The sequence below is a fragment of the Plecotus auritus genome (genome assembly GCF_963455305.1).
Source record: "Plecotus auritus genome assembly, chromosome: 4".
Classification (NCBI taxonomy): Eukaryota; Metazoa; Chordata; class Mammalia; order Chiroptera; family Vespertilionidae; genus Plecotus; species Plecotus auritus.
Genome location: NC_137775.1, coordinates 136,004,330 through 136,028,853, shown reverse-complemented (window position 1 = coordinate 136,028,853; position 24,524 = coordinate 136,004,330). Strand labels below are relative to the sequence as shown.

General features: G+C 40.3%; 1 protein-coding gene across 1 annotated transcript in view; it reads left to right on the top strand.

The window, feature by feature from the left end:
- Window positions 1-24,524, top strand: part of KDM7A (lysine demethylase 7A) — a 101,976-nt gene that overhangs the window by 65,084 nt on the left and 12,368 nt on the right. Inside the window, exons 8-14 of the mRNA XM_080664859.1 lie at window positions 6,778-6,865; window positions 8,347-8,453; window positions 11,904-11,995; window positions 13,124-13,213; window positions 21,946-22,155; window positions 23,669-23,793; window positions 24,002-24,156. Coding sequence (XP_080520985.1) covers window positions 6,778-6,865; window positions 8,347-8,453; window positions 11,904-11,995; window positions 13,124-13,213; window positions 21,946-22,155; window positions 23,669-23,793; window positions 24,002-24,156 — 867 coding nt within the window. The remainder of the gene's footprint in view (window positions 1-6,777; window positions 6,866-8,346; window positions 8,454-11,903; window positions 11,996-13,123; window positions 13,214-21,945; window positions 22,156-23,668; window positions 23,794-24,001; window positions 24,157-24,524) is intronic.

The following is a 24,524-nucleotide window of genomic DNA, read 5'->3' as shown; positions in this document are numbered from 1 at the left end:
ATTTTGTATCCTGCTACATTGCCGAATTCATTTATTAAGTCTGTTAGTTTTTTGATGGAGTCTTTCGGGTTTTTTATGTACAATATCATGTCATCTGCAAATAAGGACAGCTTTACTTCTTCTTTTCCAATTTGGATGCCTTTTATTTCTTGTTCTTGTCTAATTACAATGGCTAATACTTCCAGTACTACGTCAAACAGGAGTGGTGAGAGTGGGCATCCCTGTCTTGTTCCTGTTCTTAGGGGAAATGGTTTTAGTTTTTGCCCATTGAGTATGATGTTAGCTGTGGGTTTATCATATATAGCTTTTATTATGTTGAGGTATGATCCTTCTATTCCCACCTTGTTGAGAGTTTTTATCAAGAAAGGATGTTGGATTTTGTCAAATGCTTTTTCTGCATCAATTGATATGACTATGTGATTTTTATCTCTCAATTTGTTTATGTGATGTATCACATTTATTGATTTGCGGATATTGTACCATCCTTGCATTCCTGGGATAAACCCTACTTGATCATGGTGTATGATCTTTCTGATGTAGTGCTGGATCCGATTTGCTAGAAATTTGTTGAGGATTTTGGCATCTACATTCATGAGGGATATTGGCCTGTAGTTCTCCTTCATTGTGTTGTCTTTATCTGGTTTTGGTATTAGGGTGATGCTGGCTTCATAGAAGGAGCTTGGAAGTGTTCCTTCCTCTTGAATTTTTTGGAATAGTCTGAGGAGGATAGGTTTTAGTTATTCCTTGAATGTTTGGTAAAACTCTCCTGTGAAGCTGTCTGGCCCCGGGCTTTTGTTTGCCGGAAGCTTTTTGATGACTGCTTCAATTTCTTCCATAGTTACTGGCATATTGAGCTGTTTAGATTCTTTCTGATTGAGTTTTGGAAGGTTATATTTTTTTAGGAATATGTCCATTTCCTCCAGGTTGTCCAGTTTGTTGGAATAGAGTTGTTCGTAGTATTTTTTAACAATCCTTTGTATTTCGGTGGGATCTGTTGTTATTTCACCTCTTTCATTTCTGATTTTGTTTATTTGGGTCCGCTCTCTTTGCTTCTTGGTGAGCCTGGCTAGAGGTTCATCAATCTTGTTTATCCTTTCAAAGAACTAGCTCTTGGTTTTGTTGATCTTTTGTATTGTTTCTTTGGTCTCTATGTCGTTTATCTCCACTCTGATCTTTATTATTTCCTTCCTTCTGCTTACACTGGGCTTTTCTTGTTGCTCTTTTTCTAACTCTTTGAGTTGTTGGGTTAGGTAATTTATTACCATTGTTTCTTGTTTTTTGAAGTAGGCTTGTAGAGCTATGAACTTCCCTCTCAAGACTGCTTTTGCTGTGTCCCATAGATTTTGGATTGTAGTGTTTTCATTGTCATTTGTTGCCATGATGTTTTTTATTTCTTCTTTGATCTCTCTGGTAACCCAGTCATGGTTTAATAGCATGCTGTTTAGTCTCCATGTGTTTGATTTCTTTGGGTTGTTTTTATTGTAGTTGATTTCCAGTTTTATGCCACTGTGGTCTGAGAAGATGCTTGATATGATTTCTATCTTCTTGAATTTGAAGAGACTTTGCCTATGTCCCAACATATGGTCTATCTTTGAAAATGACCCATGTGCACTTGAGAAGAATGTATATTCTGTGGCTTTGGGGTGAAATGTTCTGAAGATGTCAATTAATTCCATCTGGTCTAGTGAGTCATTTAGGATTGATGTTTCTTTGCTGATTTTTTGTTTAGAGGATTTGTGCAATGGTGATAGTGGGGTATTAAAGTCTCCTACTATGATTGTATTGCTGTCAATCTCTCCCTTGATATCCTCCAGGAGGTTTTTTTTTTTATGTATTTGGGTGCTCCTGTATTGGGTGCATATATGTTTACCAGAGTTATTTCTTCTTGTTGGATTGCTCCCTTTAGTATTATGAAGTGGCCTTCCTTATCTCTTGTTATGTCCTTCACTTTGAGATCTAATTTGTCAGATATAAGTATTGCTACCCCAGCTTTTTTTTCAGTTCCATTTGCCTGGAAAACCTTTTTCCATCCCTTCACCCTCAGTCTGTGTGCGTCTTTTTTTCTGAGGTGGGTTTCTTGTAGACAGCAGATATATGGGTCTTGTTTTCTTATCCAATCCGTTACCCTATGTCTTTTGATTGGGGCATTTAATCCATTTACATTTAAAGTTATTATTGATAGGTGCGTGTTTGTCGCCATTTTTATTCTTTACCCCTGTGTTCCTTCTTCGCTTCCTATTTCTTTTTTTTACAGCAGATCCTTTAGCATTTCTTGCATTGCTGGTTTGGTGGTGATAAACTCCCTTAGTCCTTTTTTGTCTGTGAAGTTCCTGATTTCACCTTCAATTTTGATTGATAGCCTTGCTGGGTACAGTATTCTTGGATTCAGACCCTTCCTTTTGCATGACTTTGTATATTTCATTCCATTCCCTTCTGGCCTGATGAGTTTCTGTTGAGAAATCAGTTGCTAGTCTGATGGGGGTTCCTTTGTATGTAACTTTCTGTCTCTCTCTTGCCACTTTTAAGATTCTTACTTTGTCGTTGGTGTTTGCCAATTTAATTATGATGTGCCTTGGCGCCGGTCTTTTGGGGTTCATTTTGCTTGGGAATCTGTGAGCTCCTTGGATTTGTGTGGGTTTTTTCTTCCCTATATCAGGGAAATTTTCTGTCATTATTTCTTCAAAGAGGTCTTCTATTCCTTGCTCAGCTTCCTTTCCTTCTGGAACCCCTATTATGCGGATGTTGTTTTGTTTCGCGTGGTCCCAAAGTTCCCTTAGGCTCTTTTCCTGCCTTTTAATTTTTTTTTCTAGAAGTTGTTCTACTTGGGTATTTTTTCCCATCTTGTCTTCTAGCTCACTGTTGCGGTCCTCTGCTTTTTCTAGTCTACTCTTGATGCTTTCTATTGAGTTCTTTACAATAGCAATGTTATTTTTCATTTCTTCTTGGTTCTTCTTCATTTCCTCTTGGTTCTTGCTCATATTGTCGAATTTGTCTTCCATTCTTTTCAGCCACCTTATGACCATTTCTCTGAATTCTTTTTCTGGAAGGTTGCTTGCCTCCATTTTCTTTACTTCCTATTCTGGTGATGCCTGCTTTTCTTTCATATGCGGGCTGTTTCTTTGTCTCCCCATGGTCTCTCTTCTCTGGGTGACTGGTTATGTAGTTCTCTCTCTCCTTATCCCAGGCAAAATCTGACCTTTCCGTGGTGGAGTGTAGAGCTCCTCTGAACCTGTGTGTTTGCGCCAATTGGGGAGCGTTGTTCTGGGGCTCGCAGCTGTTCCGTGGGTGCTGCAGTTGTGGATTCTCAGGCTTCTGATAAGCTCCACTTTCCGGTTCAAGATGGCACAGACTCCGCATCCAAGCCCGCAGCTCCGGGAGGGGACCCAGCCGCAGTGGGGGCTGCCAGGTCAGGGGAACCCCGTCTAGCAGTACCCACCTTCTTCTGGAGTTCAGCTGTCCCCCAACTTGCCAGCAAACACTCCTCGTGCGACCCTCAGCTGTTCTTTCTTTCTGCTCCGGGACAAGGCTCGGAACACGTCTGTCTATTCCGCCGCCATTTTTCCCTCCTCTTTTTACTTTCTTAATAATGTCCTTTGCATAAAATTTTAAAAATTTGTTGAGGTTCCCTTTAACAGGTCAGCTCTACATTGCTATGAAAGGCCAAGCCAGTAGTGAGTCTGGGCTTTTTCCTGGGACAGTGAGGAATATGTTTTGAGGGACCCGAGGAAGGAATTGAGTACCAGCCTTAGCTGCAGCTCAAGTATCATTATCAATCATGTCATTTTGAGGTGAAGAAGCTCTGAAGGGCATTCAGGGTCAGCAGCCACTGCTCATACCCGCTGATGGCGCCAAGTGATCAGGGCTGGTGCTTGGCACCGGCAGCAGGTGTGAGCGAGGCTGGCACTGGCAACACGTGCGAGTGCCAGGCAGGACAGCAGCACACGGGAGCAAAGAATTTTCAGTAACCACCAGAGACTCACCCCGATGACAGTGACCAGTGCCCTGCCTTGGTCGGGTACCCCTGCTCACCTGCTCCACCATCCCTCCACGGCTGATGCCTGCCATATTCCATGTGCACCCCCCCCCCCCCCCGGTGGTCAGCGCACATCATAGCGACCGGCTCAGTTGTTCCGCTGTTCGGTTTATTTGCATATTAGGGTTTTATATACACTGAGTGGCCAGATTATTATCTCTGAATGCATAATAATCTGGCCACTCAGTGTATATCCTATATAATAAAAGGCTAATATGCAAATTGTCCCCTCGACCATGAGTTCGACCAGCAGTCAGGCCAGCCAACCACCCATGTCCCCTCCTCCTGGCTAGGCTGGCCGGACCCCACACATGCACGAATTCATGCACCGGGCCTCTAATACACACACACACACACACACACACACACACACACACACACACACACGAGTGGCCAGATTATTATGCATTCAGAGATCATAGTAATCTGGCCACTCAGTGTATATACTAGAGGCCCAGTGCACGAAATTCATGCACGGGAGGGGGAGGGTCCCCTCAGCACAGCCTGCACACAGTCCAGTCTGGGACTCCTCGGGATGTCTGACTGCCTGATCCCCAACTGCCCCCACTGCCGGCCTGGTTGCCCCACACAGCCTGCTGCTCAGTCATGTGGTCGTCCCTCACTAACCCCCCTGCCGGCCTAATCGCCCACACAGCCTGCTGCTCAGTCATTTGGTCGTCCTTCACTAACCCCCCTGCTGGCCTGGTTGCCCCATGCAGTCTGTTCGGTTGTCCGTTCTGTTATTTCAGTTGTAACGGTCGCTTAGGCTTTTATATATATAGATATATAGATAGTTACACAGAGTGGCCAGATTATTATGACCACCCCATCAGTACTTCGTTGGGCCACCTTTTGCCTTCAATACTGCGGCGATTCTTGGCATTGACTTCACGAGATGTTGAAAGGTGATGCAAGGAATCTGACACCATGCCTGATGAATAGCACTGTCCAGTTCTGTGAGATTTGATGGTTGTAGAACCAGCTGCCTGATGGCTCTTTTAACTTTGTCCCACAAATGCTCAATTGGCTTGAGATGTGGTGATTGTGGGGTCACCTAAGCAAGGTAAAGTCTCCCTCATGTTCTTGAAACCACCCCTGCATAATACGAGCACCGTGGCATGGTGCATTGTCTTGTTGGAAGAAGCCATCTCCATTGGGATACGCCATCAACATGATAGGATGAACTTGATCAGCAGTGATACTTAGGTATGTTGTGCTATTCAGACGTTGTTCCACATGAATTAAAGGGCCCAAATCATGCCAGGAAAACATGCCCCAAACCATAACACTGCCCCCACCAGCTTGAAGTGTTGTACTCATGCATGTGGGGTGCATGCTTTCATGTTGTTCCTGCGAAATTCTCACTCTGCCATCTGCATGATGCAACTGGAAACGTGATTCATCGGACCACATGACTTTTTTCCAATGCTCGACTGTCTAATCCTTGTGTTCCTGTGCAAATTGGAGACGTTTTATCTTGGTAACTGCAGACAGCAAAGGTGTTCGAACAGGCCTTCGGCTTCCATATCCCATACGATGCAGTGTATGGCTAATTTGCCTACAAACGTCAGGTGGTCATAATAATCTTGCCACTCAGTGTATATAATGGAGTTATAGTTTCTTGGCTGAGACAATTCATGGCAGATTTTGTACTAAATGAATGCCCAGCAGAAATTCCTAAGTCCTGAGTAGTGCAGGGCAATTTCTTACTGTGTAGAACTGACCTGCATTTTGCACCCCTGGCTCCCACTCACAAATTGGAGTGCCACTTGATCATTGTGATAATCAAAAGAAACCCCCAAACTTTTCCAAATGCCCTCTACAGGCAGTATGGCCTTTATGAAAACCACTGATCTATAGGATTTGTAGCTGACAGATTTCTAATTGGTTATTTCAGGGTCAAGCTCAAGGCTTTGTGCCTTTGAGCACACAAAAGAGCACCACTTGAAAGTCAATCTTTGAGAAGTTTTTTGATACTATGTCACAGCACAGTGAGCCATTAAAAGATGAAAAATGAGACTTGTTTTAACAGTTAATTTTTACAAGCAAATGTATATATTTATTTATACTTACATGAGGTCCATGTTTAGGCTATGAACATTTCTTTCAAAAGCTAGGCGTCATCTCTCAGAAATGTTTCTCTCTTTGAAAATACTTTTATGGGAAAATAAGACATCATTTGGATTGCCAACATTTATATTTATGGGACTAAAACCCTTCATAATGAAATGTGGGTAATCTACCTTTTCTTTCTTGTAGGCAGGTATCCAGTTGAGTTCCACTGATCCTCCTCTGCTTAGTCCCCAGTACTCATTTCAGATACTAGGGAAGTGAGGTGCTTAGCCAGTCTCAGTGGTCACTTAATGGAAATGTGCTTGTGTCATTCTAACCAGATTTGACTTGTCTCAGAGTAAAATCTTTAATATTAAGTTGGATTGTTTTTCCTTGAAACTAAAACAGCAACAACCACAAAAGCCTTCACCTGTCTTGTACCATGATTTTTTATCTAATTGGGTCAATGCATTTGTTTACTCAAACTCAGCACAGAGCTGGTATATAATAAGTCTTCACTAAATATTAGAATGAATTAATCTATAGCTTTTATAGTCATTAACTTTTCTAGCACTGGAGTATAAAGTAAATTGATGTTGGTATTTTGTGTTTCTTATCTCACAGGTAGAAATCACATTTGTTTGCTTTAAATATTGAGAAATAACTGATTAATATACTTTTAACCATTTCAGGGTGGATTCATGCTGTGCTCACTTCTCAGGACTGTATGGCTTTTGGGGGGAACTTTCTGCACAACCTTAACATTGGCATGCAGCTCAGGTTTGTGTCATCAGTATTTAAAGGATCTTTTGTCCTTTCTTTTAAGCAGGATGTTGTTTCAAAAACTAAATTCAACAACATATTTTAATTGAGATCGCATGGAGATAGGCCCTGAGAAATTAAGAACAGGAACTATTAAAAAATAGTTTTATTGATTTCAGAGAGGAATGAAGAGGGAGAGAGAGAGAGAAACATCAATGATGAGAGAGAATCATTGATCGGCTGACTCCTGCATACCCACTACTGGGGATGGAACCCACAATCTGGGCATGTGCCTTTAATAGGAATCAAACCCGGGACCCCTTCAGTCAGCAGTTTGACACTATCTGCTGAGCCAAATCGGCTAGGGCAAGAATAGGAACTTTTAACAAAAGTATTGTCTTAAAAATTTTGTCAGGAGGATAGCTTGATGCATTTTAAATCTAAAATTAAAAAATTATTTATTCAATTTGAGACTAAATATCTCCCCAACTTTCAAAATTGCATAAAAATATATGGGTTCTCCTTTGGCTGTTTTTACAATGAGGAAAATGAACTAAATCCAGTCAATCTCAGGTATAACTATGGTGCTGGGGAAAAGCAACCCTAAGTTCAGATGGCTGTCAGAACACCTGTAATTTTACATGGGGAAAGGATTAACAGCTCTTTCCCCTTCTGTGTGAGCAGGTGACTTTTAGCTAACTCTGTACCCCTGGTAGCCTATGGGGGGAGAATGTTACTAGGCAGCACTGCTTACAGTGAAATGACTCCTGGTTGATAAACCACATCAGGACTGGGAGAACTAGAGTACCTAGTAGGAAGCCATGTGTTTGGGCTTTCCTGAGTGTAGTGATCTTGTAGCTTGGCTTGCCCGTGGGGACCCTGAATGTTATGTGTCTGTGGAGTTACTACATGAAGTACTGGCCCTTACCAGGCATGAAGCTTTAAGTAAGGACAGCTCCCACACTGCCAGCTGTGAATCTTGTTTCTGTATACCTGAGCTGTCCCCAGAGGAGAAGTGGCTCCAGAATGTATGGATGGCTGCAAAGACTCCCACAGAAGATGAACACTGTGGCAAGCTGTGTTCCTTTCTCCTCCCCTTGACCAGTGCCAAATGTGGTCTTGAGCTTGAATACTTGGTAGAAATTAAAGAAAACCTGAGTGGGTTGTTCAATACATGGAGTTGAATTGTAAACATACTGTCTTATTTATTATAGTGGAACCCTTATGAAATTCCTTCTGTTAAGACTAGGATAAGAATCCCAAGGTCTGATCTTTTTGAAGACCAATGTAATTCTTCAGTATACTGTCAAATTTGTTAAGGTCTGACCTGGATAAGGTCATAATTCAGGCTTATCCAAATGTTGTATTATGTAATATACAGTACTTGATTCTTCTTACATATCAGAGCCTGCTTATTTTATTTTCCTTAAGTTGGTTGCCTTCATTTAACTTTGAAATGCTAATATAAATATTAAATTTCTTAAATTGTGTTTATTCAGGTGTTATGAGATGGAAAAAAGGCTAAAAACACCAGATCTTTTCAAATTTCCTTTCTTTGAAGCCATATGTTGGTTTGTAGCCAAAAACTTGCTGGAAACCCTGAAAGGTAATTAATAATCTGTCCATCTTGCATTGTGATATGATACATGCTGTTTGTAAATTCACTAAAAGCCAGTGATAGCGACCCTTTTTTAGTATGGTATTGCTGTTGTTCCTATGTTATTTTTTTAAATGCATGATTTCCCCTGGCCAAGAACCTTTTTAACAAATTACAAGTCTCTAGTCCAGTGGTCGCCAACCTTTTGGACCTCATGGACCACCAGTGGTCTGTGGGCCACCAGTTGGCGACCGCTGCAACCTTAAAAAGCAGATATATGAAGAGCTGCATCAGAACAGATAATGTTGAAAATATTCATTTCACCTGGGACTCTAGTGGCCTGTACACACTGCCAGGCATGTAAAAGTGCCTCGCCTGCAGTTTAAGCCAAGACTATTATGTAATACTAGAGGCCCGGTGCATGGATTCGTGCACTGATGGGGTCCCTTGGCCTGGCCTGTGCCCTCTCACAATCCGGGACCCCTCGGGGGATGTCGGACTGCTGTTTTCAGCCCGATCATGGCAGGCCAGGCTGAGGGACCCCACTGGTGCATAAATCCGTGCACCGGGCCTCTAGTATGCATATAATTGGTTAATCTCTTCCCGCCCTCCCCCTCCCCCCTTCCTTCTGAGATTCATCAGTCTGTTCCATGTTTCCATGCCTGTGTGTTGAGCATATGCCCCCTGGTGGTCAATGTGCATCATAGCTACTGGTCAAACGGTCACTTAGGCTTTTATATATATAGATTATATATATAGATGTGTTCCCAAATATTTGCTTTTAAAATTCCAGGGCATAATTTTCATGTCTTGAGAGAATGAGGTAGTGCCTGTGCCATTACCATTTTATGCCCACTATGCTGGCCAGTATAAGGCACCTGTTAGTACAAACCAACTGAATGTCAGGCTGAATCTAGTTGAAGAAAAATATTTGGGGTTTTGTTGTGGGGAAGGAGAGGTTGTTACTTATCCCTTTATTTAAACTTGAAAGCTGCCTTTTTTTTATGTGGAATTTCAGATTGGGTGTTTTTATCTTTTGGTTTAAAAATCTTTGATCAGTCAAATTGGAAACTGCATATCACATTTCCTTTTATCCTTTTTTTTTTTTTTTTTTTTTGCTTTTCATTCAGTTGTGCCCTTGAGAATACAGTTCATCTGTTTTTATGTTATCTAACTTGTCCAGTCCATTTGCAAATAGTGCTACTATTATAATTAACTTCCAGAAGAAACAAATAGAAACAGATTAAACAGTAAAGTCTATTCTACACATATTTCTTTTTCCATTTAAAAGTTACATGAGAAGAAAAAGTGAAATGAAAAGAAACAACCAGAACTTACTTCCGAGGATAGCATGCACAGAATTAAATGATAAAATAAAAAATTTATTGATTGCAGAGAGGAAGGGAGAGGGAGATAGAAACATCAATGATGAGAGAGAATCATTGATTGGCTGCCTCCTGCACTCCCCACACTGGAGATCAAGCCTGCAACCTGGGCATGTGCTCTGACTGGGAATCGAACCATGACCTCATGGTTCATAGGTCAACGCTCAACCACTGAGCCACACCGGCCAGGCAAATGATAAAACTTATTTATGGTTTCTTTGCTCAATGAAAGAGCTCACTATCTTTAGGAGGAAAGAATAATAACCCCATCCCACACCTGTAGCACAGCATACAGGGAGATGTTGGTGGTGCAAATGTCTGTGATGGAGGTAGGAGCCCATGGATGAGGAAGAACACGTGCTCTCTGCACTAGATCATTCTCTGCTCCAGAAACAACTCCTTATCCTGTGTCTGACTCGTCCAGTGTTTTCAGGTGTTTTTGGTGGCTGCAGGAATGTCACAATGGACTGTTTCTAGTAAAATTCTAGACATTGAAGTTCATAGTCTCATATGCAAGTAGAACCCTAGATATATATACACTTATAGATGTTCTGGTTTTCTGGAAATAAAACCCAATAACTGAACCCTCCAGATTAGAGAAATCAAATTAAGAATTTATCTGAAAGATAAAATCTTGCTGTTCTTGCAGTCATAAGCAGCAGATTGTTTAGTCTGAGAATGGATTAGCCTTTATTTTAGTCCATTGAGAGTTCAGAACTATTGAGATCTGATTAGAAAACATAATCCTATACATTAAAGTAAAAAAAAAAAAAAAGATTAGTATAAAAAGGTATTTGCAGGTCAGGTTTTAAAGTGTTTTCCTTTCATCTGCCAGATCAGAACTGGATACCTGGCATTACTAGTGTATCCCACTGAGGATAGAGCCAAAGGACCATTATACCAGTGCCACATCCTACACATTCATCCCGGAATCAGGATTGGTGGTCTTGTTACCCCCCCTCCTTATATTGTTCTTTCATCCCTGACCTTTTGACTTTCCATTGTGGCCTGTTATTTGCCAGACTGTTATAGGCTTATATGATAGGTTAAATGAGGGAGGGTTGTATGAAACTCTTAACTAAATTTAGTGTCAGTAATAATAAAACAGTGACCAATTTGGGGTTTATGTAAGTAAATTAGCCACAGGGCAGAAGTAGAAATCTTTCACTTTTGCTTCAGCTTAACCTGAGTTGTAGACCACATCTAATGTATTTTATATGAATTTTAAATAATCAATTTGGTTTAAAAATCCAGAAGAGACTGGGTTTGTGGGTGCAGGTGTGTATTTACAATAGTGAATTATTTCTTTCTTTCTTTTTTTTTAAAATATATTTTTATTGATTTTTTACAGAGAGGAAGGAAGAGTGATAGATAGTCAGAAACATCGATGATAGAGAAACATCGATCAGCTGCCTCCTGCACACCTCCCACTGGGGATGTGCCCGCAACCAAGTTACATGCCCTTGACCGGAATCGAACCTGGGACCCTTCAGTCCACAGGCTGACGCTCTATCCACTGAGCCAAACCGGTTTTGGCTACAATAGTGAATTATTTCATGCCCATAGTGAAGTGTATGGATCACACATTGCCTACACATACACTCGTACAGTTTAAAAATTATAAGTCTGTCACTCGTGGTGAGCAGAAACAGCCTTGCTAGTACCCTAGTCATACTCCTTATTTTTTCCATTGCACCCTGTCCTTCCCTTCAAGAGAGAACCTATTACCCTGACCTTCATGATAATCCTTTTTTCTGCTTTATCACCTATGTCATAAACTAAAATCGTTTAATTTCTAGACATCATATGACTAGCTTCATACTGACATTTTTTGTGACCTGTTTTTTACTCAGCATTATGTTTGTGAGCTTTCTTTTAACTTGAGCATTTAGTACAATGACATTTAATGTAATTCTGTGTTTTTTCTTTTTCAATCAGTTGTTTATTAACCTTTTCCCTTTCTGTTAATTTGGAAGTTACGCAGTTTGATATTTATTGGTTACTCAAAACGTAAAGTTGATTCATTTATCTTTGGAACACTTAACTCCTTTCCCTGCCTCTTCCATCTCCACAGAACTGAGAGAAGATGGTTTCCAGCCTCAGACTTACCTAGTACAGGGCGTGAAAGCACTGCATACTGCTTTAAAATTATGGATGAAAAAAGAAGTAAGTAGTTTTCTTTGGTGAAATAATTGTTATTTTTCATATGGTAAGTTTAGGAAAATGGAGTCCTCAAGCTGTGTGGCAAGAGTAGCCACAGTAGAAGGACTAGAAACCATGCTTTAAATACATCCTTCATTTTATGTACAGCAATACAATCATTTTATGTACAGCAATACAATCATTTTGTGTACAGCAATACAAATGGTTTATGTTTCTGTGAGAATTAAGTACCTCAGTATTTCTTTAAGCTGGAAAAGAAAGTAATTCAAGTATACCTAGGGTACTGACTAAGAAATGAACATGTAAATGTAGACTAATAATAAGTAACTGAGCTCTCATTGTGTGCCAACCACTGTGCTAAGTCCTCATATCCATAAACTAATTTAATCTTCAAAGCAACTATATTAAGTCTGGGTGCTATTAAAATCCCCATTTACATGTGGGGAAGCTGAGGTTCAAGGAATTTAAGTAACTTGCCCAAGAGACCCTGTGGAGGTAGGATTTAAATCTAGGTCCCTGCGATTGCAAAGCTGATGCTCTTATCCCTCTGCTAGACTTAGGGAAAAATGAAAGAAAGGAAGGTGGGGTTCAAGCAGAAGCTTTCTGTTTTCACTAAAATGTGGTCTAGTTGTTGTATTTTAATTTCTCCTTCTCTAAGAGGTCGTCCCAGATCTCCTTTTGGAGTTGGTATGTCCTTCCCTTATGCTTCCATTGCACGTTTCTTGTGCCAGTGGACTAGGATTATTTCAGTGCCTGTGTTGCCCCTTACAAATTCTTATGTATTATGAATTAATTGTTAGTTTTAATTAGTTCCTTTACTAATTATAGTAGTCTTTTGAGGTCTAGAGTACAAGGTTACTACTCAATATAAAGCAAAATTCACTATGAGATCAGTCCATCTTTATCTCAATCTAAGAGGATTTTATAAATTAATACAGATCTCCTTAGAAGATCTTTTAATAAAGATACCTTAGAAGGTATCACACCAACCACATGCACTCTGAGTCCTGGCTTATTAGTATTTAGCTGTGTCTATAAAATCTGGAGAACCCAAAAATTGGATTAATAAGTTTTTTACGTATTAAAGTATAACTAACTTTGGTTGTTTTGTCTTTGTTAATCCAAATACAGCTTGTATCCGAACATGCCTTTGAAATACCAGACAATGTTAGACCTGGACATCTTATTAAAGAACTTTCTAAAGTAATTCGAGCAATAGAGGTAAGAGTACAAACTGTTATCTAAATTCATCTAAACTCTTCGTTATTATCTGCTTTGAGAAACAAATAGATCTGCCACCACATTATAGACATCGGAAAGCTCTTACTTCCCAGGTTCAAGGAATTTTTTTTAAAAAAAAGAATGAGCTGTCTTAGAAACAGTTTCCAGTTCCCAGGTTCCTAAAGTCCTAGAGAGAAATTTAGAGGGTTGTGTCATGATGAAGTAATAAGGAAGTTATTTCAGGTTACTCCAAAAATAAAAAATACAGAATTAAAAAAACTTTCAGATCCAGTTCATTTCAGCTGTGCAGAGATGAATACATGTTTAGTGATTAGAAAAAGAGAGGAAATGTAAGGTGAGTGAGTAGAGCTAGGTGAAGCTGGGTTGGAAAGAGGAAGATATTAGTGGGGTTGGGACAAGGAGAGTTGCTCGATTGGAAATATTAGAACAAGTTGGTTAAGCAAATGCCCTTTGATAAAAGCCCACAGAATCTGAGATTAGGTGTTTTAATTAATCATTTAGGAGCTATTTTAGGTATTAAAGAAAGGAGGTTTTAATTAAACTAATTTAAGAAGGTGGTTCTCTTAACGTTTAGCTTGAACTGAAAGGAAATTAAGTGGAGGAATGGAGGCTAACTCAATTTAACAGCTCATATTAGGTCTGTGTTTGGGGAATGGAAAGCAGAGTACAGCTAAGAAATACTAAAAGGATTTGATATCCTTGGCTAGAATAGTTCATGTAATTCTCAATATATTCAGATACAGTAGAAAAAAATTTTTAAAATGTATTTTTATTGATTTCAGAGAGAAAGGGAGAGGGAGAGAGAGATAGAAACATCAGTGATAAGAGAGAATCATTGATTGGCTCCCTCCTGCACACCCCCTACTGGGGATCGAGGCCACAACCCGGGCATGTACCCGGAATCAAACCCAGGCCCTTCAGTCTGCAGGCTGATGCTCTATCCACTGAGCCGAACCAGTTAGGGTGAAAATCTTTTTTTATTTTTTTTTAATTTTAAAAATGATAGTAATTGCATATAGATTTTTAATCAAAAGTCACATATATATGCAAATATATAACTATATAAATCTCATATTATATGACAACAACCCAAAGTAAGAACGATGTTGGTCTATATGAAAAACTATATTTACTTTGGGAAGTAAAAATACTTGAAAAATACTTGAATGAAATTTCATTTCTGAAATATGTCAACTTCAAATTAATACTATAAATTTTAAATGGTGAAATATACCTGAAACAATAATTGGACAAAAATAGCAAACATTGTAGTGTTTGTTTTTTTAATTGAAGTGTAGGGAGTACAGAAGACAACAGATGGCTAGTAGAAAATGTGCAAGGAAAACATACAGGTATTTCACTAAAGAAGAAATAAGAATGGCCATTCCAATAAAAGTATGAAAAATAATCTCACTATATAAAAAAGTAATCCCATTTTGCCAAATAACTTATGATTTCATATGATCATTTATGAAGTTGGCAAAAATAAAATCCCATTGTCTATCCTTGATAGTAGGAGTACAGATTAGTTTATGCTTTCTAAATGGCATGTCCCTTCACCTAGCACAGTGGTCGGTAAACTCATTAGTCAACAGAGCCAAATATCAACAGTACAATGATTGAAATTTCTTTTGACAGCCAAATTTTTTAAACTTAAACTTCTTCTAACGCCACTTCTTCAAAATAGACTCGCCCAGGCCGTGGTATTTTGTGGAAGAGCCACACTCAAGGGGCCAAAGAGCTGCATGTGGCTCGAGAGCCACAGTTTGCCAACCACGGACCTAGCAGTTTCACTTTAATCTAATAAAATAAATAAGAGGATTCCAGTTGAACTTGGAAGATTCAACATATGTGCTTACCACTATTACTGCTTGGGACCAAAATGATAGAATAAAAAAAGACATCTCTAAGGACAAAGAAAAGATGAAGATTCCAACGAAATTATGGAAGCTGGAAAGAAATGTACAAGTGGTAACTGATTTAGCAGACCAGAGAACTGAAACCTTTGTGGGAAATGGGGGAAGACCAGGAACAGGTCTTATTTGTATAGAATCTTAAAAAATCTTCCAGAGTTTTTTGAAGGACCCTCTGAATATGAGAGTGGATGTAGGATTGAACAGGAGTGATTAAAGGTCTATTTAAGAGATGAATTGCTCTCCAAATCTCTGCCTTAACACACGTAGAAAACTAAAGGTGTAATTGTTTGAGAGGTTGAATTTGAGATTGTGGACTTTGCATTGATTTTAGAAAGAGTGGAAGGGTGGGGGAGAGAAAGAAACGTCGTTGTGAGAGAAATGCATCAATTGGTTGCCTCCTGCAAGGGCCAGGGCTAGGGATTGAACCTGCAACTGAGGTATGCACCCTTGACCGTAATTGAACCTGGGACTCTTCAGTCCGTGGGCCAAGGCTCTATCCACTGAGCCAAAGCGGCTAAAGCGAGGTTGTGGACTTTGGAACACTGAGCCCAGTGAGGGAGATGGGTATCATACTGAAAACAAGAGGATTAAGTGATAGTCTGCATAGTGAATGCTTCTTCTTCCACTTGGCTCCTAAAAGACTGGCAATCTGGCCTGGACCTCTCGGGACAAGAAGTAGATCCACTGATACTGAACATTGGTGAAACCCACCAGTTGACAAAGCCCCACTCACAGAGTTCCCTATTAGCTTTTATTACATACAGTGTAATGTACAATTGTAAGAAAATTTGAGTTTTGACAAATATGTATACCTGTATAACCAATACTCCAGTATAACCAATGAGAGATAAATCATTTATATCACCCCAGAAAGTCAATTCTTGTTTGCCGCCTTCTAATCAATCTTTGACTACCACAGGCCACCACTGTTCTGACCTCTGTTGTTATCATCATAGATTAGTTTTGCCTATAGTTGAATTTCAGATAAACACAATCATATAGTTTGTACTATTTTGGTGTCTGGCTTCTTTCACTCACAGAATGCTTTTGAGATTCATTCATGTTGATGTGTTTGTCAGTTATTTTTATTGCTGAGTAGTATGCCATTGATTAATATGCCACAATTTGCCTTCCATTCTTCTGCTGATGGCTATTTGGGTTATATGCAGACTTGGCCATTATGAATGAGACAGTTATGAACATTCTTATATCTCTTTTGTGTTAAATACATGTTTTTATTTTTCTTGGATAAATACCTGGGGATAGAGTTGAGCCATAGGAAGTGAATTTAAAATTCGTGAGAATCTGCCAGTTTTTCAGAGTGGTTATACCATTTTACATTCTCACCAGTAATATGCAGGCATTGTAGTTATTTCGTATTTTCACCAATATTTGTTGTTTTCAGCCTTTAAAATTTTTGCTATCCTAGAGAATATGGAATATTATTTCAGTGTGGTGTTAATTTGCATTTTCCTAAAGATTAAAGATGAGTACCTTTTTGTGTGCACATCATTTTTGTATATATTCTTTTAGGAAGTTTGCAGTTTTTGTCCATTTAAAAATGATTGATTTGTATGAGTTCATTATATGTTCTGGACACAAATTCGTTGTCATTTGGCCTGCAGTCATTCATATCTATATAAAATAACTAACATTTACCTGCAGCCTATATCTTTTCATGAGCAGAAACTTTTAATTTTGAAAGTTTACTCTAACAACCCTTTTTGTTTTTTAGTTAATCTTATTTTGTGACCTCTCTAAGAAATATTTTTCCACCGCAAGGTCTTAAAAATGCTTTCTATTTTTTTCCCCAAAAAAGCTTTTGCATCTAGGTAAAATGGCCAGTCTTGAATTTTTTGTGTATTGCATAAGATAAATAAAGACATTTCCCCCCATATGTTTATCTAGTTTTCTTAGCACCATTAGTTGAAACTATTAGCTCTTTAATGTTTCCTTTTAAAAATGCATAGAGAGCCCAGAAGAATTTCAAAGACAAAGACCAAAAATAAAGCAAAAAAGGAAAAATATTAAAAGGAAACAATCATTAAATAAATCTATAGCTCAAATCCAAATATAATTCATATCCTTAGGAGAGAAAAAAGTAAAATTGGTTCTGTGAAAAAAGGATAGGAGGGTGCAACAAAGGAGCATTCAAAGAAGAAAGAAAAGGAGTTCTTGGAAGTTAGAATGTAAGAGAAACAAAACTTAGTAGAATGGCTGGAAGATCAAGTTGGGAAAATCTCCCATAAAGTTAAAAAGAAACACACAGAAGTAGGACAGAAAAATTAGAAGGTCATTTTATACAGTCATCATCAAAATAATAGGAGCTCCAGAAAAAGATAACAGAGAAAACCAGAAGATTTTCAGAGGACTAATCAAATAAGTTTTAGAATTCAAGGACACATCTTCCCAAATTGATAGCCCTCCAAAATGCCAGTACAGTGAGTGAAAAAGACATCAGCCAAGGAACATCATGGTCAAATTTAGAATATCCTATATACTAAAGAGGTAATATGCAAATTGACCATCACTCCAACACACAAGATGGCCACCCCCATGTGGTCAAAGATGGCCACCCCCATGTGGGCACAAGATGGCCGCCACCAGATGGCCAGCAGGGGGAGGGCAGTTTTGGGGGACCAGACCTGCAGGCGAGGGCAGTTGGGGGGACCAGGCCTGCAAGGGAGGGCAGTTAGGGGCAACCAGGCCTGTAGGGGAGGGTAGTTGGGGGGAACCAGGCCTGCAGGGGAGGGCAGTTGGGGGGACCAGGCCTGCAGGGGAGGGCAGTTGAGGGCGACCAGGCCAGCAGGGGAGGGCATTTAGGGGTGACCAGGCCAGCAGGAGAGGGCAGTTAGGGGCAATCAGGCCAGCAGAGGATCAGTTAGGTGTCGATCAGGCTGGCAGGAAAGTGGTTAGGGGGTGATCAGGCTGGCAGGCAGAAGTGGTTAGGGGCAGGCAGGCAGGCAGGCAGGCAGGCGAGCGGTTGGGAGCCAGCAGTCCTGGATTTTGAGAGAGCAGTCAGACATCCCTTGAGGGGTCCAAGATTGGAAAGGGTGCAAGCTGGGCTGTGGGACACCCCCCCTCACTCCGTGCACCAATTTCATGCACTGGGCCTCTAGTATGTAATAATGTACATCTGAAAAAGCATTAGGGAAAATAGTATGGGTTGTATACAAAGAATTGGGAATCAGAATAACATAAAATTTTTCAACAATAACACTGCAAACTAGGAGACAATGGAGCAAAGTCCTTAACATCCTGGGGTTGGGGGATGCCAGCATACATGTCTGTATTCAACCAAGCCATAAACCAAATATGATGGTAAAATAAAGATGTCAAAGAGGCAATTCTCAAACAATGTACCACCCATGTGCCCCTTTCTCAGGAAACTAAGAGAATTGTGCTGTTCCAAGAAAGAAGGAGTAAATCAAAAAGGAAGGTTCCCTGGAATTCATTCTTCTAACAAATACTGAGTACCTATTGCAGCTTTGTACCAGGTAGGTTAGGCATAGAGCAGTGAACAAAGGTCCTGCCAATGGAGCTTAGTAGTAAGAGGCTAGCCATTATATCAGGAATTGGCAAGGTGCTATTAAGAAAAATAAAAGAGGGAGGAAGGATAAGGAATGATGGCCAGAGGTGGTGGTGGTGGTGGCAGTATTATACGGTGGAGTGGAAGCAGGTCAGGAAGGGTCTGTGTTGACATGTACAGGCCCAGAGAGCAGCCAGTCCAGGATGGATCAGGAGAATGAAATCCAAACTTAACTGGATGCCTCATACTTTATCTGACAATCGCATCCAGGAGGATGTCTCCAAAGCAAAATATAAATTTGATTTATTACCTAATGTGTTTGAATGTTTGCATTCTTCCAGTGGAGAATTTTGGGATTAATTAGTGATAAGTACATAGAAAACAAGCTGATGGAAAGTGAGGCAGTTATGAACTCAGGGAAAAATCGAAGGATAAAAAGGAAAGTAATGTTATGTAGCACTGGGTTGTAAATAATTTTTACTGAGTCCAATTTAAATATTGAATATTGAAGGCAGGGGAAGTATGTGTACATTTGGGAGAGGATGCCAGGATTAAGACTTACTTCATCTTGCATAGTAGGAATTCAGTGATATAGCTACAGGTAAAAAACCAAGAAATAACAGTATAAACATGTTATTTAGAAATTTGGAGGCAAATAACTGAAAGAAAAAAACCAAGCAACAAAAACAGCTGCAAGAGTTGCAAGAGCTGGTTATATGTCCAAAAAAATTGAAAGCAGGGACTCAATCTGATATATGTATATGCATGTTCATAACAGCATTATTCACAGCAATCAAAGGTTCTGTCATGGGAGAATGGATAACCAAAATGTGGTATATACATGCAATGGAATATTAGCCTTATAAAAGAAGGGAATTCTGACACATGCTACAACATGGATGAACCTTGAAGACATTATGTTAAGTGAAATAAGACAGTCACAAAGGGACAAATATTGTATGATTGCATTTATATGAGGTTCCTAAAGCAGTTAAATTAATAGAAAGTAGAATGATGGTTGTTAGGGCTGGGAGTAAGGTGGAATGGGGCATAATTGTTTAACTAGGGGCCCAGTGCACGAAATTCATGCACTGGGGGTGGGGGGGTCCCTTAGCCCAACCTGCCCCCTCTCACATACTGGGAGCCCTCAAGGGGATGTCCTATGGATGGCTTAGGCCCGCTCCCCATGGGGAGCGGGCCTAAGCCGCATTCTGGCCTCCCTTTGTGGGAGGCGACCGGGCTGATCAGGGGAAGGCACCAGCCCCATCACCCCGCTGCTGCAGCCACTGCCAGTCACCCCAGCCACCAAGGTGTTTTCATCAACACGGACTCCAGTCCCTTCACCATGAAAAAATGACAGCTTTCTTTAGGCATTTTCAAGATGTGTCTTTCATAGGATATGACATTTCTTTATTTTTTATTTTTTTATCCTCACCTGAGGATATGTTTCCATTGACTTTTAGAGAATGTGGAAGATAAAGGGAAAGACAGAGAGAAACATCAAAGTGAGAGGAACACTTTGATTGGTTGCCTCCTGCATGAGCCCTGACCTGGGCCCCAGGCAGGGAGGAGCCTGCAACCTAGGTACATGCCCTTGATCAGAATCGAACCCGGACCCTGCGGTCAGCAGGCCAAGGCTCTATCCACTGAGCCAAACTGGCTAGGGCAGGATATGACATTTCTTAGCCCTCCATCAGCGGACCTTCGTTTTTTTCTCCAGAAGTGTGGTGGAAAAACCCTAGATCACCTTTTTGGATTCTTATACCCAAGTTACTAAGAATATTACCAGTGGCATACAGGAAGCTTAGCCAATGAGCAGTCAGAAAAGGTGTTTCCTCTGTAGTTCACACCAATAACCGGCTGGGCCCTGCCCAGGCCTAAAGCCTCTGGCCGAAGCTTTAGGCCTGGGCAGGGGACCCCCATCTCCCTCTGATCACCAGCTCCACCCCTGCCCAGGCCTAAAGCCTCAGGCCCTGGGCAGGGGACCCCCAGCTCCCTCCGATTGCCGGTTCTGCCCCTGCCCGGGCCTGCCCAGGCCGAAAGCCTCTGGCCGATGCTTTCGGCCTGGGCAGGGGACCCCCGGCTCCCTCCGATCGCTGACTCCGCCCCTGCCCCCTCGGCTCTGATCGCAGGCTTGGCCCTGCCTAGGAGCCTCCTGGCTCAGGCCCTTGTCAGGTTGCTCAGGGCCCACGCTGGGACCTACCTCAGAGTGACCTGGGTGCCAGGATGTTCCTGGGACCCAGGCGCTAGGGCCTATATATGCAAATTAACCTCCATCTTTGTTGGGTTAATTTGCATACTCACTCTGATGGGCTATGGGTGTAGCGGAGGTACGATCAGTTTACATGTTTGTCTATTATTAGGTAAGATGGGTACAGAGTTTTAAGTTTGGGAAAATTTAAAAGTTCTGGAAATAGATGCTGGTGATAGTTGGACAACAATGCGAAATGTACTTAATGTCACCGAACTCTGTACATAAAAATGGTTAGAATGGTAAATTATGTATCGATTACAACATTTGTTATATGTATATGTCACTACAATTTTTAAAAAGTTGTAAATGGTTTCTTCCAGAGAATGGGAATTGGCATGGGGAAGAGTAGATTGCAACTTTTCATGATATGCTTATAGAATTTTAATTTTTCAAAACTACGTAAATGTGTGATTTTGCTTTAGAAAGCAGTTATTGGTTTATACAGCTATGTATGTGAAAAAATGTACATGGAGCCCTAGCTGATTTGGTTTAGTGGATAGAACGTCAGCCTGTGGACTGAAGGATCCTGAGTTTGATTCCAGTCAAGGGCATATGCCCAGGTTGTGGGCTCAAATCCCCAGTAGAGGGTGTGCAGGAGGCAGCCGATCAATGATTCTCTCTCATCGTTGATGTTTCTCTCTCTCCCTCTCCCTTCCTCTCTGAAATCAATAAAAATATATTTTAAAAAATATTTTAAAAATCGTACATTTAGAAGCAGCCTGACTAACTCCTAGTAACTTTTAGGCCAGTAAATCATGCTATAGGTATACACTGAAGTACTACACAGCCTTTAAAATGATAGTGAAAATCAAGGAAATATGTTCATAGTATATAATTACATGGGGGAGAAAAGGAAATAAAGATCTCAGCAAAGCTGTTTATCTTATTATTTGATCTTTTTGTTTATATAATTAAATTGAATAGTTTTTCTTTTCTAAAATATTTCTATGGCTGATTACTTAGGTATGTATGTAGCCTTATTATAAAAATACTCTGAATTGAATTCTTAAAGGAGGAAAACAGCAAGCCAGTTAAATCTCAGGGAATTCCTACTGTGTGTCCAGCCTCACGATCCTCAAATGAAGCAACTTCCCCATACCATTCCCGACGAAGGATGAGGAAACTTCGAGATCATAATGTCCGAACTCCTTCTAACCTAGACATCCTAGAGCTCCACACAAGGGAGGTCCTCAGAAGATTAGAGATGTGTCCTTGGGAAGAGGCAAGTATTATGTTTCACGATGACAAAAAGAGACTTCGTTGTTCCTTAAAGTTCTTTAAACGGATACTAAAAGGAGAATAGTCTGACCAGTCTTGTTATCTAATCTTCCCTTAGCATTGTATAGGGGTCAGCAGTGCTTATGCCCGTGGCAGGGGGCGGTGCTTCAACTTTCTGGGCATCAGTGCAGAAGTAGGATGACTAGATCTCATTCATTCACTGACATGTCTATTGAGCATTTACCAAGGCCATGCTCTTACAGGCTCTAGAGAAGATGCCAGAGTGAGCACAACTTAAGTCCCTGCTTCGTGTAGCTTCCATCCTAGCTCAGGTTGGAAGGATGGGAGACAGAGAGATATGTTAAAATAATATAATTTCAGATAATCATTATGAAGGAAGCCAAAATAATAGAGCAATAGAGTAAAGGGGCTTGGGATGGCTGGCTACTTGAGCTAGAGTGATCAGAGAGCTCTCAGGTGGTGACATCTGAACTGACACTTAAATAATGGGAAGAAGTTAGATGGATACACAGATCTGAGAAGTATTGCTGGCAGAGGGAAAAGCAAGTGCAAAAAGCCTATCCCTCACCCAATAGCATCAGCAGGAGTGACTGTTAGAATAAACCCATTAAAGTTTTAGAAATGCTGGCCTAATGGACAAGGGGGCAGGCAGTAATCCAGTCAATGTAGGGCCTTGTGAAACTTGATAATGAGTTTGCAATGAGATCTGTATCGTCCATAATTTTACATCTTAAATAGAGGATAGGCAACAATTTAAAATGAACAAAATAGAGATATCTCTGAATTAAAATATTTTAAAACTTATATAGAAATTTTAACTTTCTTCAATATTTTAAATGGCATAGAATTTTTTTATACTGTTTTAAGATTTTGTTGTTCTAAACCTCCTTAACCCATAGCCATCTGGGAGAAGATTTAGCACATTATGAAAGGTTCTATTTATTATTAAAGAATCATTTTCTACAGAAAGGAAATACTCTTTATGTATTAAAAACCAGTTATTGTGTGCCTTTATGTCATATGGTGGCCTTTGTTCCTAGTGATAGCAATGTGGTGACCTGTAAGCTACTGCCAGTGCCTGGTGGGAAGACTAGGGAGTAGGTCAAAGGTAGAGTAATCGGAAAGGACCAGCAGCTAGTACTTAAACAAGCCAAGGAAGGAAGGAGAAGCACAGTACACTAAGGCAGTGCTCTCCAGCTCTCCAGCTTTCTGCAAGAGTGAAATGTCTTTGAATTCGCTTTACGCAAGTTTTACATCCTACTTTATTGTGCGTTATTGTTAATGGCCCTACAGAAAGACAAACCACATTTCTGCTTTGGCTTTAGGAACCATTTGGTTTTAGTGGCACACTGCTGCCTGTCCCCTGGCCTGGGTGGCTGCCTAGTCCAGTTTGGGATGCAGAGCTAAGGGAGGAGGCGGTGGCTTGACTTTATTCATTTAGTCAAGTGGGTGTAGTTGAGTGTGGAGATTAAGTAAGTTCTGTTTTTATATTTTAGGACATCTTGAGCTCTAAACTGAATGGCAAATTCAATAAACATCTTCAGCCATCTTCTACCGTACCTGAATGGAGAGCAAAAGATAATGATCTACGATTACTGCTGACAAATGGAAGGATAATTAAGTATGTAAACCAGATCAAAGTATCCAACTGATTAGCTTTCAGGGGATTCCCTCTGTTTACTGAATCCTAGTCCCTTTGTTGTATAGCTAACTGAACTGTGGGGCAAGTGGCTCAATCCTCCACGCTCTCTGTAAATTAAAGGGGCGAGCATACTCTTTGGCTGCACAAGTTGTACTATTTTTTGACTTATTTTTCCTTCTATATACAGAGACGAAAGACACCCCTTCGCAGATCAGAGTCTTTATACAGTAGACAGTGAAAATGAAGAGGATAAGAGAAGGACAAAAAAGGCAAAAATGAAGATAGAAGAGAGTTCAGGAATAGAAGCAGTGGAGAATGAAGAATCTCAGAAACCCCTTAACAGTATGTTTGTTTTAATGGTCATTGTAAAGGTCTCTTTATTACTAATGTGATAACTTGCAAGTTCTTACATTTGTACTAGGTTTGAAAATGTTTGCGTTTCTGATATTCTTTTGAGAAATCTGAAGTATTTCTGAATAATGTATCCATTAGAGAAATACTGAATGTGAATGTCCAGCGAGGTGTTGAGCCCAGGGAAGGCATTATTAATGATGAGGACATGTGCAAGTTAGTGACATGCTTGTCTGGTGACAGTTTTTACAAGTGTCACATGAATGCTCATGCTCTACTCCAAATAATAAAACAGTCCCAAGTTGAATGGGATTTCACAAATAATTTTAGCTAACATGTATATGGTTTTCAGAAGTAGG